The sequence below is a fragment of the Antechinus flavipes genome, chromosome 2 (assembly GCF_016432865.1).
Source record: "Antechinus flavipes isolate AdamAnt ecotype Samford, QLD, Australia chromosome 2, AdamAnt_v2, whole genome shotgun sequence".
Classification (NCBI taxonomy): domain Eukaryota; kingdom Metazoa; phylum Chordata; class Mammalia; order Dasyuromorphia; family Dasyuridae; genus Antechinus; species Antechinus flavipes.
The window spans coordinates 637,940,413-637,954,991 of NC_067399.1; the positions used below are offsets into that span (position 1 = coordinate 637,940,413).

The window sequence follows — 14,579 nt, forward strand, 5'->3', positions numbered from 1 at the left end:
TGTGTGATTTTTTTCCCTTTAGTGTTTCTAAATGTCCTTTTCATAACTATGTTCAGATTGCCTTTTTTAACCCCTCCCACCACAAAAATGTTATTCAAAAATATTTATTGTTGCTCTTTTATAGTAGCCAAGAATTGGAAATTGAAGAGATGCTTATCAATTGGGGAATAGTTAAAAACAAGTTATGGTATATGATTTATTTTTGTAAATTATTTTTTATTATACCTTTTTATATACAAATCATATGCTTGAGTAATTTTTCAACATTGACCCTTGCAAAAACTTGTTTCAACTTTTCCCCTCCTTCTCTCCACCTCCTCCCCTAGATGGCAGGTAGTCCCATTCATGTTAAATATGTTAAAGTATATGTTAAATACAATATATGTATTTATAAGAGTGGAAATGTTATGTTGTGGTTCATACTCATTTCCCAGTGTTCTTTCTCTGGGTGTAGCTGGTTCTGTTCATTACAGATCAATTGGAACTGATATGAATGAATGAAATCCTCTCATTGTTGAAGAGAACCATGTCTATCATCATATAGTATTGTTATTGAAGTGTATAATAATCTCCTAGTTCTGCTCATTTCACTCAGCATCAGTTCATGTAAGTCTCTCCAAGCCTTTCTGTATTCATCCTGATGGTCATTTCTTATAGAACAATAATATTCCATAACATTCTTATATGTGGTATATGATTTTAATGTACTATTGCTATGCTACATGAATGATTTCAGAAAAACCAAATTTCACTTATATAAACTGATACAAAGTGAAGTGAGCAGAACCAGGAGAGCATTGTTCATGGTAATATCAATAGTGTATAATGAATGACTTGGCTATTCTCAGCAATAAAGTGATCCAGATAATCCCAAAGGATTTATGATGAAAAAGTCTACCTGTCTCCAGAGAAAAAACTGGTGGAATCTGAATGCAGATAGAAACATATTATTTTTCACTTTCTGTATTTGTGTTTTTCTGTGGGTCTGTGGCCTTTATCATAACATGAATAATATGGAAATTTGTTTTGCAAGACTAAACATGTAGAGAGAAAATTTAGAACTCAAAATTTAAAAAAAATGACTGAAAAATTGTTTTTACATGTAACTGGAGAAAAAATATTAAAAAGTATTAAAATGCATTCCTCATAATAACTGTAGCAAGTGCTATATAAGTTTCAGATATTAATATTTTAAATTATTATATAATAATATAGAATTATTATGTTATTATTACTAATCTAATAACTCTGGTCCATCTCTATGTTGGCTTTTTTGTTTTTTCTCTTCCCTCCCCATTTAGCAAAAGACTTAGTTTTACAACATGTATTTTTTATATTTTATGTAAACACAGACTATTCCTTCATCACTACTTAGATGGCATGTAGGAATAGGAACTTACTGAAGGGATAGTATTGATTGATTAGTCAGTTAGTTTAGAGTTCATTTCCTTTTATCTCAGCACCAATCTTGTTTCTTGAAAAATATCATTAATACCTGTTTATTCCCTATCTACTCTTTTCCTTTGCTTGTTATCTAGTTATCTGTTATCTTCAGAATTCTTAAGGTGTTGAATTATATGTCAGGTATGAGCAATGTAGAACAATGTTCCTACCCTTTACAGTCATTAACTTAAAATAAACATTAGAGAAATTACAGTAAATATTAGAATCCTAGTAAAACACCACACACTTTTTGCCTTTGTAGTTCCCTTCTAGAAAGCTGTTAATTCACTTTTCCTTTATCTAAAAGTAGCCTTAATAAGCCAGCATTCTTTTGGAAATAGCAACTAGAACTGTTATTTCAGAAAAGAGAGTGACTGGTAGGTACTTGTTTTTTGTTTTTAAAATAGTGACATAAGGAAATTTCCAAAGCATCTTTGTGGAGGATGCCAAAAATATGTGTTCAGAATTCAGAGGTCTCTTTCTCCTCAGATTATGACTTAGTTTGAAGAGATTGGTATTGTGTATATTTCTTTTCTTCCTTATTGGCATTGTCACCTTGTCATTCATACTCTGAGGAGATATGAATCAGTTGTGCAAAATATAACTTTGTGTTTTGAATCACTGATTTTGCCCACAATTCCAGGATCAAACTGACCAAATAGTTTTTAGAGAATTCTTTCACCAATCTTGAATGGTTTGAGATATATGTGGTGCTACACGTTTTTGGTATTTCCCAGAAGTTCTTTGATAACATCCAAGGAATAAACTCCATATCTTTAGTTTAGTACTTAATTGGTATTCTTGATAGTGATCAATCTTTTGAAAGTAATCTCTAATATCTTACTTTTCTTGACCATGTTTCAGTGTGAAGTTGTGTTATTTTGCTTTGTTTGGAATTATGTAGACATTTCCTTAAACTTGGTTCAAATTTAGTCTTATTCTTCTTATTCCAGGAGTACCTGAAAAAAGTATCAGAAAGTTTAGTTAAATTGTAAAAACCTGAAATGGAAACAACTGAGCAAGTTTTGAAAATGTGGTTAAGTTTGTTTCCTTTTAGGAGAGAGATTGAGTAATTTGAACAGCCTCTCTTACAGAAAATCTTAAGGTTTTCTTTCTTCTTAAAACCAAATTATTATCCATTTTTGGTGAGGTTTTCTGTCAACTCATCATGTTCTACCTTCCACTCCCAATTCTGAGCCAGTTTGGAAAAATGAAACCTTCTTTCTTTTACAACTTTAGTTCTGGCTTATTTAAAAACCTTGATCATTTACTTGCTTTCAATATAGAATTCTTATTGATTTAGCTTAAAGGTCCTTTAAAAGAGAAGTCATTAGTCTAGAGCTATGCAGTGGATTATGGGAAATATCTTAAGGTCTTTGAGTACCTGGACCTCAATTTCTTGATGGGAGTGGCTTGTTGACCTTTCCAGATTCACAGCTGGACTGTTGCTTCTTACCCCATTCTGTGAAGGGGTTTCATTTAAGATTGGAATGTACAGAGCAGAGCTAGAATTTCCACTTCAAATTTAGTCCAGTATGTTAGCAGCTTAACAGTCGGGGAACTGATATATACAGAAATGCCTTTAGCTTTCCTTACTGAAAGGACCAAGTGGAGGAGAAATAAATGGAGTAGCTCAGTGATCTCAAGCACTACATGGGTTCACAGTCCTCTGCTTCCCTTCCAAAACAGAGCAAGACTTCTTTAGTTGGGATTAGATGAAGGCACCAGTGCCTAGGACCCTTAATCCACTACTACCTCTTAAGGAATAGGAAAAGTAAATAAATAAAACTCAGAAATGGATCTGTGATTTTCTGCTTTCCCAATGGGACTCCAGTTCAGACCACTGATGTATTCATATTTAATTCCCAAGCAGACCAAATCCAAGCTAAATGTAAAAATTAATCCTCCCCTCCTCCCACCTCTTCAAAGATTGAGATCATGTTTGTCAGTTCTGTTCAATTTTTTTCAGGCCATAATGGCAATTAAATTTGAATGAAAATATAATTGAGGCCTGAGAGTTAACATGTTTTATGTTAGATTATCTGCTTCCCTTTTCTATTTATTTGTAATGTAAACGCCTCTTCTGATCTTAAGGTGGTGCTCAGATTCCTGCTTTCCCAGATTCCAACAAGCAAGCCACTTACAGGGGCCATTTTACCCACACACACTCTCTCTGTGTACACACACACGTGTATTGTAATATGTATATATAATTGATTAATCTTTTTATTTTCTTTTTTGAAAGAAAAATAAGCGTATCTTAGCCTCCTCGCCCTAATTAAAAGTTCATTATGTCCAATTTGAGGTGAAGTCCAATGAGGAAATAAAACCATTCAGAATACCAAGGAGGCAGCCTTCTGGTATGTGAAATGGACAGACTTTTTCTTTTTAGAATTGTCTCGGTGAGAACTGACAAAAGGACTGATCTGATAGTCCCCAACCAGCTGCTAGCGAAGGAAGGACATCTGCCTGTTTTCTATCCATTCAGTTTCTAGCCCTTGTGCCTTGAAAAGAGCATGTGAGTTTGAAGATCAACAACCAGTTCTCAGCCCCCTTTTGTCTTACTGAAGTCACCCATTACCATAATCTAGTTGAACCCAGCTGTCTTGCTCAGGGGAAGCGCTGAGGTTTACCTGTCCCAGACAGCTCTAGTCTCTGAAGTCTGGTCTTGGAGTGAGAAGGGGGGGGGGGGAGGGGGGAAGAGGAAAAACTGGAACAAAATACCCTTTTAGACATCTGCCCTTGGTTCTACGAACCAGAAATTCCTACAGCTTCCTTGAGAATCCCAACCTTGCTGGGAGGTTGGGCCTTGCCCCTTCCTACCCTTTGTCCTTCTGGGAAGTCTGTTAAGGCAATGGCCACCATGGGACTCGGATTCCCTTGTTTTCGCTGGGTCGGGCTGGATTATTGCTCGGGTTTGTTTTTCTGATCTGGTCGTTTTGCTTGGAAATCGCAGCCTCTAGTTTTTCTGTGCTCCTGTTTTTTCAATCTCACTATCTCAGTATCTCAGTCTCTTCCTTTCTCCCCCGCTTCCCCCCCCCCCCTTTTTTTCCTCAAGCCAGGTATGATGATGTCAAACATGATGCTGATGCTACAGTTACAGACACAGCCCCTCCTGGCGCAGCCTCTCTGATTCTCTGCCTTTCTGCTTCCAGCTCTGGGGGTTTTCAGACAAGTGCATCTCCTAATCAGGTCACATTTCATCCAGGACCCACCATCCATCTCTTCCCCCAGTCATTTCAGTGGTGGAGGAGGAGGAGAGAAGACCACTTTTGGCTGCATTGTGGTGGGAGAGGAGAGAAAATTAAGGCAAAGAAAATTAAAAAAAAGAACCCCAAACCAATTCTCCCCCTTCCAAAACAAACAAACAAAAAAAACAAAGACTAACCAACCCCAATCCAGATCAAAGATGAGCGCTGGGGGTTTTGGGCTGCGGCTGCTGCTGCTGCCTCTTCTGCTCATTGCCGCCCCTGCGCCCGGCTCGGCAGAGGGGGACTCCAAGGGGGTCAAGGATGGCGAGACCCCTGGCAATTTCATGGAGGATGAGCAATGGCTGTCGTCCATCTCCCAGTATAGCGGCAAGATCAAGCACTGGAACCGCTTCCGAGACGTGAGTCTGCAGAGCCGCAGCCCCGCGGCGGCGTGGGACCTTGCCGGGGGAGAGCGGGGTGGGGTGGGGTGGGGTGGGTAGCAAAGAACCGGGCTGTCCAGCCGGGATGAGCTGCAAGGTGAGGGCCCTGCCCGGCGCCCGGCTCCCCGGAACGGAAGAGATGGGCATTTCAGGTGCACCGGGCTGAAGCTGGGCGATGGGAGTGGGCTCGTAGAGTGGCTTAGGGCTCTGCAGCAGTGGAGGCGGCCGGGGCACCGGGCAGCGGGAGGGGGGTTTGGTGCAGAGCCCGAGCGGCCGAGAGGTTGGCAGCCGGGAGCGGGGAGCCGGGAGCCGGGAGCGGCGGCGGCGGCGGCGGCGGCGTGTTGCAGCCAGCAGTTTTCGCGGCAGAGCCTCCTAATTGCCTCGGCAGTGAGAGTAAACAACATACACCCGGAGCTCTTGCCAAGCTGCCAGCTCGCCGCCGCCGCCGCCGCAGCTCCTCAGCCCCCGCGGGGCTGGCGGTGACCCTCACCCTTACTCCTCTCCTTGAAGGCGAGGGAGGTGGGAAGACCCAGCGCTAGCCTCTCCTTCCCGTCCGGTAGAACCCCGGAGATTCAGCCCTTGGGGGGCGGGGGTCTGGAATCTCGGGCAGGAGGGGTGGGGTCAGCCTTTGGGGCCATTTAGGGTTAGAGGAAGGGGAGCACGGGAAGGGCTTTTCTCACCTACCCAAATAAGGGTGAAGAACTATTTTCTTTTTGGGGGGGACAGTAGAAGTGAGGGTGGTCGTAGAGGGCAGGGGAAAGGAGATTGTCTCTTCTTCGAGGTCTCTGTGCCCTGCTCCTTTTGTCGATTCTAATTTCCTGCCCCTCTACTGAACGCCCGACCTCAGACTTGGCTCAAACGGATGTAGCCAGAGGGGGGTTGGGGGCTCCCGAACCACTAGAATAAGGTAATGGGCTTGAGAATGTGTGGGGGAAGGGAAACTTCTCCGGGCCATTCTGAGCCCCTTTGCTCAGGCCCTAAGGGAGGGAGGTGACAGCCATGGGCCCGATTTTATGTTTTAAATCTTTGATGAGAGAACGAAGCTCAGCCAAGGGATGCTGTGAGTCCTAGTAAGAGGATTTGGTTTGGGGAAGGAGCTGCATAATTGAGGGCCTGGTTGGACTGGAGCATGTTGGAGGAGAGAAGGGAGAGGCTTTCTGCATCCACTCCACTCAGTCCCTACTCTCCCCGTGGTCAGGGCTTTGCGGTGAAGGAGGGGCTGGGGGTGGGGGAGGAAGTTGCAGGGATTGTGCGGACTGGCTCCTGGGCCAGTGTTGATGCAGCACTTTGTTTACTGGCACCTGTAGATCAAAGAGGAGAAAGAAGGCAATTTTCCCAGAAGTGCCATCCCCTTGGAATCTTAGGGTTGTAGGAAGGGAATAGGAGTGTCCGGGACCTTGAAACTGGAAGGACTTTTGAAGGAGAAGACATAATCCCATGAAACTGACCCAGAGACAGTGGGCCTGTGGATGCCAAATCAGCATTCTTGCCTTTTGCTGTCAAATTCTTCAGGCCTCCTAGTTGGAATCAGTTTGGGCTAATGAACATGAAAATGCATTTCTCACATGCTCCTCTTAACAAATACTGCTCATCTGGACTTTGATTTGAAATATATTTTAAACACAGGAGTGCACACATGCATACACACAACCTACGAGATCCTGCTGTAGTATGGGAAAGGCCTGACGTGGCAGATTGTAAGAAAGCCCAATAGATATAGTTAAGGAGTGGGATTCTGTGACAGCTGCCAAATAGCAAAATCTAGGTCCTGTGTTTAGGAGCAGTAGTCTTTGTGTTTTGCATTGTTTGAAACTGGGCCTACAAAGAGAGCTGATGAGCCAAAGTTAGGTCGTTTCTACTTTTCCCACTCAGTTACTGTTATCTGAACAGAGAGGGTAGATTAGCTGCAATCTCCTATTACTGCGCTGAAAGCAGCCGGCCCAGTGAGGGGGCAGGAGCTGGCCAAAAACCATGTGTCACCGTGCCCAGAGCCTCACTGGTGGCCTCTCTGGGAATTTGCCCCTCTGAGATGAAATCTGTTAAGGTTAGAGGAGTTAGAGAAAACAGGCGTCCTAGGAGATGCATCGGTAAACAAAATTTTAGTAGTTTCTTAAACAAGCTTACAGGATAGGCTCACTTTTTACCTTCCCTCACTTGCCAGGTCACTTGATGGGAACAGATAATTAATCAATTGCCCCCTGCTTCACACAAACTAATCCTTTCCCTATCATTTTCTAATGGAAAATTTTATCAGAATACAGGTTCTAAATTTGAAAATTTCTTTTGGGATCCTTCCTGATGGAAGCTGTGGGGTGCATACCAATTTGGGTGGTCCCTTTAAAGCCTCATCACGTACCAGGTGCGAGGCCCTGGCAATGAGAACAGAGGCTGCCTTAGCTGCTAGAGGAAAGGGGTGGAGAATTGATCCCTTGGGATCTGTTAGCAGAATCTGCAGGAAAGCCGAAGCATGCTACCCTTGCAGCCAGTGCTGCTTCCTTATCCTTTATCCACTTGCAGAACCAGTGCCTGCTGGAAGGCAGATAGTCCATCCAAACTGAGCCTGTTAACAATGAACTTTTTTTCAGTATTGACCTTGGGCATCTTGGTTTCCTGGAAGCTGGTCCTGTTTTGAAAATTCATTCCCTTTACTTATAGGAAAAAGATACTCCTTTTTTTCCTGGCAGTTCAGCCTCGATCATAGATGTGACCTGATGAGTCTGGACTTAAGTCCTATCCTTAAAAATGTTAATGGCGAAAGGGTCCCTTCTTTTCACTATAGTAGGGGGTGTGTGTGTGTGTGTGTGGGAAATGGGTAGAAGGAAGGTCTTGGGGAATAGGAGTGAGGAAGCTTTTATAAAGAGGTGCCAACAAATCAAATGCAAGATGCCTGGGATGGAAAATTTCATGGAGTCTGGAGTCAGAATAGGGGAAGATTCATAGGACTTGGAGGAGTTTGTGGATAGAAGACTTTTAGAGTAAGTATAAGGGAATCCAGAGGAAACAAGAAACACCTTTGTTTGGGATTTTGGGGGACAGGTGAGTTCATGTGGCCTGAGCTGACTTCAAATCCAGCCGCTGAAATTACTAGCTGTGTGGTTCTAGGCCTGTCACTTAACCTCTATCTCACTTTCCTCAATTGTAAAATGGGGATAACAATAGCATTTGCCTCTCCGGGTTGTTATGAAGATCAAATGGCACAATATCCTTAAAGCACTTAGCACAGTGCTTGGCACATATTTTAGCACATGATATGTGCTTGTTTCCCAAGAGGAGCTCAGGATAGTTGACTCTCTGCTTTCCCTTTCCTTAGCACGGGGATGAGATGAAATGTAATATTTATCAGCTGGTTAGATCTTCCCTACAGTAAAACACTATTCTGTATTTAGCATTATTACTTCCTATGTAGGAATATTTTTTGTAACTTTTTTTTTCTCCATCACTTTTAATACCCTGCTGCCAATGGTAGAGAAATTTAATGTCTTCAGTCAGTTAAGAGAGAAGCCAGAAATCTGCCTGATTCACCAACTTTGGCCTGTCCATCCCTTCCGTAACTTCAGATTTTGAGAAGCTGGACCACTCCCATCTCCCGCATTGTTCTGACATTAAGGACCTAAACTGGATTTGACTGTGTAATTTTTCAGGCACCAAGAACATTGAGTGGAAATTTAAGAAGAAATAGACCCATTCTACAGCATTCTCATTAGAATGAAAATTAGGACCATAGCTAGAAAGATCTTGTGGTTACCTCTTTTTATAACTCTCTCTTCTACCTTATTAGATTCCATTTTTGCTTACTTCTCAGGAAATCCTAGTTGAAATCTCAGAAAGTGAGAAATATAGTGAAGGTCAAAGTCTATTCCCTCCCTGAGCCTGGGAGAAGTTCTTGCAGCATGGCCTGCTCTGGTGGGCTGGAAGAAGGAAGTTAGGTCCTTGAGGCCATTTATTCCAACCTAAATCTACTTCTTTTCAATTTCCATCTATAGTTTCTAGTCTTACCCTCTCGGGATGAGCAGAACAGCAGCCCTTCAAATTCTTGAAGACAGCTATTAGTTCCCAATGAGTTTTCCCTTCAACTAATCCTCTTGAGGTTTGTTGGTGGGTAGGGAAGAAAGCACTGAGTATGAGTCAGTAGACTAGAACAGAGTGCCTCTGTGCCTCTTTCCTGGCTTGTAAAATGAGAATTATAATAGCACCTATCCCACATGATTATATTGTGAAGATCAAATGAGATAAATAACGTTAAGCTGTAGATCTTAAATCTCCATGTGAATTTGAACTACCATCATTGTCATCCTCATTTCCAGGCCTATGCTTGCTGACTTCTTCTGGACACTCTTCAGTCTATCATTATTCTCCCTAAAATGTAGTGTCCAGAACCAAACACAGTTATTCAGCTATAGCCTCCACAGGGACTAATACTTCCCCAAGTATTAGTGATAGTAATTAAGATAAAGTGCTTTCCGGTTGACAGAGTGTACTTTTGGAACCTACTTGATAAAGTAGGAAAAAGTCCTGGGTTTGGAGCCAGGAGACAGTTCTGGATCTTCTATTAACTATGGTAGATATATGATTTAGAGCAAACTTCCTAAGCTCGCTGAACCTTGGCTTCCTCATTTATAAAATGTGGACAATAATCTTTTCACTACCTACCTGTCAGGATTATTGTGACAGAAGCTCTTTGGAAACCTTGAAAGTTTTATATAAGTGTGGACTCTTATTCTTAACAAATTATCTGATTTGGTTCTCGTAACCACTTCTGCAAGGTGGGAATGTTAAATGTTATTATCCTGTTTTACAAATGAAGAAACTGAGGATCTGATTGCTAGGTGACATGTTTGTAAGATTCCATAGCTAATAAAGACCAGGTCTCAAACTGGAATTTATGTCTTCCGAGTCCAAGTCTGAAGATCTTGACATTAGCTTGAGGGCAGCTAAAGCTCCTCTGTGCTTGATAGAAAGAATTTAGGGGATTACTTCTCTTTCAAGACAAAATGTGCATGGAAAAAGAAGGACTATGGCTTATTACTGAGGTGGTAGTAGGGAAGAAAGTTTTTTTCGTTTTATAGAAAAAGCCTTTACACAGATAACATCAAAGGGGAACTAATTCCTAACTAGTCCATAAGGATGGATGCTCTAATATCCAAGAATGAGGCTACACTATATATACTAAGCTTATGGAATTTGATGTAAGGTGGCGGGTATGGACTGAAAATATTTACAAATCTTAAAAACATGTTAGCAATGAATCACAAATCTATAACTATTAAAAGCAACTCAAATGTTTGGAGGTTGTGCCTGAGATTGGTGATTATGGCTTTCTCCAAACTTTTCTTTAGAACCCTGGGCTAGATGCCCCAAGGGACTGATTCACTGTGGCAGTTCTAATAGTCTTAGGAACACCAGATGGCCTCAGTTACAATTGGTGAGTCCCAGAGGACTCTCTTTGTATATGGTTCTTGACAGCCTTTCTAAGGGTTTGTGGGTGGGTGAGATGAAGCAGGCCAAAAGATCTTAGAACTCGATCAAAAGTGATGCTTTATGACTGGGTTTAGTGAGTTCTGGGAAAGGACAGAAGCAGAGGGACAGGAGGGTCTGCACTCTTCTCAATTTGATAAGGCTATCCAAGCAAGAGCCCCTCCCTCCCTTCCAGTTTTAAAATGATTTCCCTAACTAGAGAGCACTGGTCCCTTCAGAAATGCCCGATGTAAAATGATATATCTTTGTGTATCACCAAGATGTCTCTTGGCCTGTGCCCAAGATCATGAGCCAGGGCAGTAAGTAGAGTGGACAGAATGTCCTCCTAATGGGAAGCATGTGGTCTGGAACAAAAAGGACCAGACAAAAAGTCAAATTCCAGACCTGCTACTTACTAGTTGTGGGATCGTGAACAAGTCACCTCCACTCTCTAGTCTTCTTGTTGTGTACTTGTTTCTCTCATGTCTCACTCTTTATGATCCCACTTGGGGTGGTTTGCTATTTCCTTCTCCAACTCATTTTGCAGAGGAGGCAAACTGAGGCAAACAGTATGAAGTGACTTGCCCAGGGATGCAGAGCTGGTAAGAGTCTAGGGTCAGGTTTGTGTAATGGGCTGAAACTGAGTTGATGCATTGAGGTCCCTGTACTTAAGGTTAATATCCAATTGGACGATACTCTATTAGCATATGCTTGGAGAAGGAATGGCCCTGACCACTATTCTATGCTGGCTTGATCTGTTGGGGTATAGAGAGATTTGGAGGGGGGATTAGAGGGTGGAGTAGGACAAGCGAGTGTGACTCCCCTGGATAGAAGAAAGAGGAGATTCCTGGTCCACTCTCTCTCCTCTCCCTTCGACAAAGAATAAAGATCAAAGACTTGCTTATCCCGACTCCAGCTGATCTTAAAGTATCCAGGGTGCTAACTCCGACATCACAGATTGAACTTGGCTCCTTCTGATTTCTGACTCTATCCACTGTGCCACCTAGTTGCCTTCAGTCTTTCATTTTTGTCATATATAAGTTGAGGGATTTAGACTGTTTGATCTCTAAAGGTCCCTCCTAATTCTAAAATCCTCTTCTTCTCATATGGATTCTTTGCCTTTTTTATGTGTCATGGATCCAGATGGCCATGGTGAAATCTAAGGATTCTTCTTAGAAAGTTTTTCCCCCCTCAGGCAATTGGGGTTAAGTGACTTGCCCAGAGTCACACAGCCAGGAAGTGTTAAGTGTCTGAGGGCAGATTTGAACTCAGGTCCTTCTGACTTCAGGGCTGGTGCTCTACCCCTCAGAATGTTTTTAAATGAATAAGATAAAACACATAGAATTACAGAGAGAGGCAATTATGTTGAAATATAATTACATGAATAATTTAAAAAGTAATTTCATGGATATCAAATTAAGAATGCTTGTTCTAAGATAATAAATCCACAGAAAGCCAAAAAAAAAAAAAAAGATGAGAGAAGACCAAGAACTACCCTTGTTGGCTTGGGAGCCCATGATGTCAAATTTATCAGATCTGTGGCACAAGAAGGGTTAAATGTTCCCCCTCCCATTTCTGAGAGGAGGCATCAGAGGGCAGGAGAAGGAGAGGGCCCTTGGATACCACTGATGGCAAGGACCAAAGGGAACTGTTTCTCTCTGAGTTTGAATTTCAAGCTTTGAAAAATGCTAATCTCGCAATTTCTTTTCCCTACTCCCCCATGCCCTCCCTTCAAGCCTCAGCTGGAAGGCTCTTTAGAAAAGGATTTTCCATTCCAAATCTCCAGGAAGAAGATTTCATTTTTATATCAGTTATGCTAGGAGTATGTGCTCTTCTAAGGGTGGGGGTGGGGAGGAGGTGGTGGGTGCGAGTCCAATAGCAGTATCCCTTTACATGAAGGGAGTGTAGGAGCTTATGTTTCAGGCTATCCACCTGTGTTCTTTTCCTGTGACAGTGGTTATCTGTAGAATTGTGCATGAGAGAATGTGTCTTCACAGGTTCATCTCTGTCAGGGGGACCTGTGGGTGGGGAGAGTGGGCAAGTCTGGGCCCAGCTGTTGGCCACATGCATCCAGTTGTACTTAAGGTATAAATATCTTCATCCATCAGGGCTCTTATCCAAGAAGCAGACACAGGTGCAGCTCCAGGAACACTTTTTAGTTCTGATTTTATTAATAAGAGGATCTTGGTGTCTTTCTGGCCTTTTGAAGCAGAAAGAGAAAGAGATAAGTCCTTAAAAGAAGCCAGCTCTCTTCTCTGCATGGTTTATGGCTAATGGTGGGAATAGCGTCAGTGATGGTAGTAGGGGCAGACAGCCAGGACTTGCCTACTTTCCCTGGAGGGGGTGGGGGAATGAAGGGATGAAAGCATCTCTTTACCCTCTTTATTCCTTGGCTTTGAAATCCACAGGAAAGGAAACCTATCTCAGTTTTCAGAAGCAATATTGATGCCAGATTTGGAAAAGGAGCTTTGGGCAGAAATTCATTTCAAGTCCTTGATGGATTCTTCTTGATCAGTCATAGGGATCTTTCCTTGCCATCTGGTCTAGTACCAGTTATCATTCCATCAGCATTTATCCTACATTTAAAAAAAAAAAGTTTTATACTGTTGTTTAGCAGTTAATGTGAATAGTGCGTTTTGCTTCTGCATCTAGTCCAGAAATATTTTAGAGGCCAGGCCCATGAATTATGTCTTTGTAGTCTACTCGGTGTTCCACACATAGTAGGTTCTTTCTTAATATAGATTTCTAGGAATATAGAATTTTAGATTTTAGTAATCATCTACATTTTCCTTCATTTTTACAGATAAAGGAAATTGAGGCTTAGAAAGATTGAGTTAGTTACCTCAGGTTGAACAGCTAATTAAGAGAGAAAAATCTGAGTCACCCTTTAGGTTATACTATGTACTCTCTAATTTATGTGTGAATGAATGAATGAAATAAAATTGCCTCTTGCCCTATTTCCCACCCACAACAACATGCGGCTTTGACAGATTGATGGATGGCACCCTTTGGTCTCCTCCATCTCTTCTCTCTCCTGTGTAAGTTCAGACCTATTCTCTTTCAGAAGCAAATTCCCTCCCCCAACCACACATACTCTGTGACTGTGGCGTGATCTTGCTTCCTAAGGCTTGGAGAGGTGGGCGTCCGGGGATTACCTCTCATTTTCTTGTACCTTGGGGTTCAGTGGTAGGAACAAGGCAGGACACTTAGTTCCTCTCTGAAAGAAGCATTTTCTCTTTCTAATCTGACAATTTACAAGTAAGGGATACCTCGGTCCCAGACTAGGATGCTAATTTTTTGTTTCTTGCTTATAGACTTAGTGATCTTCTACTAGACCCCAAATAAGGAGAATTTATATTCCTCATTATTGGACAGCTCCAATCTGTGATCCTTCCAGATGTCCTAGGACTTTGGGAATTGTTCCTTTTTTCTTCTTTTTTTGCATGTTATTTTATCTTCCATTGATTTTGGAATTATTTCCTAGATCAAAAAAGAGGTTCAGAGGGTGTTACATCATCAAAAAACAAGACCAGAATTCCAATTTCTTAGTGTATGATTCTAGATTTTTCTCCTTCCTGTCCCCATTCCTTTCTGGGCTAAATTCTGGAATCATGAGGGAGAGAAAATATTATATTTTGGATGATTCCCCCAAACATCACCTGTGTAGAGGAGGTGGGGAAGCAGATGAGAAACTGGGCACCCTTATATTGGCATATCAGTGTTGCCAGGCTTGTGATCCTAGCTAGAGCTGTGCCTGGCACCAAAGGAGGGAGTGATAAACACATTCTTACCCTAACAAAAAATTCCTCAGAGTGGGGAGTGGAGGAGAAGATTGGATTTCCAACTTCATTCTGTTTGCTTGAGCTCAGCAGAAACCCTCTTCCAACTTCTCCAAGAGGGGAGTAAATATTTAATGACTCACCTTCCCTCCCACTTCCCCACCTCCAATCTACCTCAAAGTTAACTGCCATATTTAGTTCCATCTCTAGTCTCTCTCCTTTTTAGCCCCATGGAAAGGTAGCTTTTCAAAGTATTTCTGGTTTTGCTTCTG

The 14,579-nt window shown here is 42.1% G+C and overlaps 1 protein-coding gene across 3 annotated transcripts in view; it reads left to right on the top strand.

Moving 5' to 3' along the window:
• Window positions 1-4,217: 4,217 nt before the first annotated feature.
• The window catches only part of SPOCK2 (SPARC (osteonectin), cwcv and kazal like domains proteoglycan 2), a 35,516-nt gene continuing 25,154 nt past the window's right edge, over window positions 4,218-14,579 (top strand). For all 3 annotated transcript variants that reach the window (XR_007951207.1, XR_007951208.1, XM_051982181.1), the window contains exon 1: window positions 4,218-5,053. Coding sequence is in view for 1 of the 3 variants with exons in the window: in XM_051982181.1 (XP_051838141.1) it covers window positions 4,853-5,053 (201 nt within the window). In the remaining 2 variants the exon portion in view is untranslated. The remainder of the gene's footprint in view (window positions 5,054-14,579) is intronic.